A 2318-nucleotide genomic window follows, 5' to 3' on the forward strand; every position below is an offset into this window, starting at 1 on the left:
GTCGACAGGCTCAGAGGCTGACGGCGCGTTCCCTCTCCATATCGTCGACAGTTGAGCTTGAGCTTCAGGACCTGGGGGTGCAGCTTGAGCGTGAGAGCTCGAGCCCTTAGCCAAGCCTGGCCAGCCTCGAGTGCTGCTGCAGGTCTAGCCTCATCGTCAAGCTTCGGCTCCATCATCAGCATCATCACCAGCCCCTCCATCACCTTGAAGCGCAAGCCCCTGAGCATCGGTCAGGCCTCATCGAGGAGACGATCCTGGCAGGCAGTAAAGCGGGTGGTCAGCAGCAGCAATGCTGACAGCTGGTCATTGGTGCTGACGGCACTTTCAGATATCACTTCCCTTTTACCACACCTCTTTACTACCCGCCCCCCTCTATTTTACCCTCCGCCTCCATCTGAGCGACAAGATCAGCATGCAAGACTGCTTCCTCCACCATCAGACTCCCCCAGCCATCGACCCGGCAGCACTCGACGAGTCGGTGGACGAGGCTGTCGCCCGCCTGGCGGCCAGCCAGCCAGCCTTCGCCGACCCCTTCCTCCAAGACAGCCAGGCCCTACACGCCCATCCCCTCCTCGAGCACTGGCAGTGGGACCCGCCTGGCGAGGGCGTCAAGAGCGACGCGAGCGCGGGGAAGGAGGAGGGCGGGGGAGGGTCGGGGTCTGTATAGCTTCGACCATGTAGATCACAATTCGGATTTCAGGCGTCACCCCTGGACCGAGGAGGAGGAGGCGCGCTTCCGGATCGCGCTGGAGATGTTCGGGCCCAAGGAGCGGAGCTTGGTGACGCAGGGCAGGATCCCCGTGGGGCTAGGGGCGGGGGCGGCGAGGAGCATGGCGAGCTTCATCGGGACGAGGTCGGTCCAGCAGGTCAGGTCGCACGCCCAGAAGCACTTCATCAAGCTCGTCTCCTCCCCCGGCGAGGCGGAGGCGTCAGGGCCAGACGTCCAAGGCCATGCCGACGCATCGACATCTCGAGCAGCCGCGGGAGGCAGGGGAGGAGGAGGGCGGCGGCGACGAGACGACACCCAGGAGGCGTCACAGCAGCAGGAAATGAAAGGAGGGAAGTAGTGACGGCAGCCTCGTGACAGCTGCTGGAGCCACCTGCAGGCTCAGCGGTATGTTTGTCAACGGATGGAGCCTCAAGAGACGGCAGGAGCAGGTCAGGAGGATGGTGTCAGGGAGGAGGGTATGTGAGCTAGGAAGAAGGAAGGGGAGGGAAGGGAGAACGTAGGGGTAACTGCCTCTTGTATAGTACAAGTCATGACATGGTGAAGCCTGATGCTCTGAGAGGAACGCAGAGGACTAACTAAGCTACTTCTCATCCATGCGCCCAACGGCAATGGAGCGACACCTTGCTGACTGATGTCTCACGACGCTGATGCCCCTCTTTCTTGCCTGCCTGCCATGCTGCTCTCGACGTCTGTGCCCTCAGCAGACCTCCTCCACCTTCCCACGCTCCTCCAGTGCCTGCCCCTGACCGCCCAGACGATGCAAGGGATGCTCGGGCGAGTCGTAGCCCGGACGAGACATACGGCGGGGAGACCTTGAGGGTGAGCTTCAGCTTCAGCTTTATCTTGAGCTTGAGCTTTAACTACAGCCTCGAGCATGGGGCCTACATCCGCCTCGGCGCATCGTCGGTGGGGGCTGGGGAGAGCAGCTTCTGATGCTGTCGAGGCTTGCTTGGGCTAGAGCGTGTGGGTCTGCCTCCAGGCCATGCAGCCAGGAGTACTCGTCGCTGCCCGCATCAGGGTCGACAGGCTCAGAGGCTGACGTGCCTGGTAGCCGTTGTGATGATGTGGATAGTGCTGCTCAAGCTGATGCGTCAGGCTTTGAGCTTGAGAGCTCGAGCCCTTAGGCCCGTCTGCTCTCATCCTCTATCTCTCAGAGGAAGCGGGTCGAGCAAGCAGCAACGCCTGCTGACATGATTGTATATCTTCTTCTCTTCCTCGTTCCTTGTGCTTGACTGGCTGCTGGTCCATGCTGCTAGTCCCTCTTCCGGCTCGGATGCGGACGCCCTCGTCCTCTCCTGCCTCTCTCACTGCCGGCCTGCCATGGCGCCCTCGACGTCTGTCGGCACCAAGCGGACGAGCGCTATCTCTCAGAGCATCAGCTTCACCATGTCATGACTTGTATTACACAAGAGAGAGTTACTCCTACGGTCTCCCTTCCCTCCTTGATATCTTGTCGTGCTGTGGCTTTCCTGCTGACCAGATCTATGCCTCTCTTGAGGCTCCATCCGTCAACCAACACAAGCACCCTTAGCCCGCTTGCGGCTCCAGCCACAGTCTGCCCTCCCTACCTCCCTCCTCTCCTCTCGTC

General features: G+C 61.1%; 3 protein-coding genes across 3 annotated transcripts in view; 1 reads left to right on the forward strand and 2 right to left on the reverse strand.

Moving 5' to 3' along the window:
• Nucleotides 1-227, reverse strand: part of GUITHDRAFT_122580 (hypothetical protein) — a gene marked incomplete at both ends in the record, with an annotated part of 1071 nt that extends 844 nt beyond the window's left edge. Inside the window, one exon of the mRNA XM_005818134.1 lies at nucleotides 72-227. Within this exon, the coding sequence (XP_005818191.1) occupies nucleotides 72-227 (156 nt within the window). The remainder of the gene's footprint in view (nucleotides 1-71) is intronic.
• Nucleotides 228-412: 185 nt separating this feature from the next.
• GUITHDRAFT_122581 (hypothetical protein) lies at nucleotides 413-1067 on the forward strand (the record flags this gene model as incomplete). Its single annotated transcript, XM_005818135.1, has 2 exons — nucleotides 413-657; nucleotides 701-1067. The coding sequence occupies 2 exons, from the start codon at nucleotides 413-415 to the stop codon at nucleotides 1065-1067; spliced, it is 612 nt and encodes a 203-aa protein (XP_005818192.1).
• Nucleotides 1068-2212: 1145 nt separating this feature from the next.
• The window catches only part of GUITHDRAFT_122582 (hypothetical protein), a gene marked incomplete at both ends in the record, with an annotated part of 813 nt that continues 707 nt past the window's right edge, over nucleotides 2213-2318 (reverse strand). The window contains one exon of the mRNA XM_005818136.1: nucleotides 2213-2222. Coding sequence (XP_005818193.1) covers nucleotides 2213-2222 — 10 coding nt within the window. The remainder of the gene's footprint in view (nucleotides 2223-2318) is intronic.

Source organism: Guillardia theta, assembly GCF_000315625.1.
Source record: "Guillardia theta CCMP2712 unplaced genomic scaffold GUITHscaffold_371, whole genome shotgun sequence".
NCBI lineage: Eukaryota > Cryptophyceae > Pyrenomonadales > Geminigeraceae > Guillardia > Guillardia theta.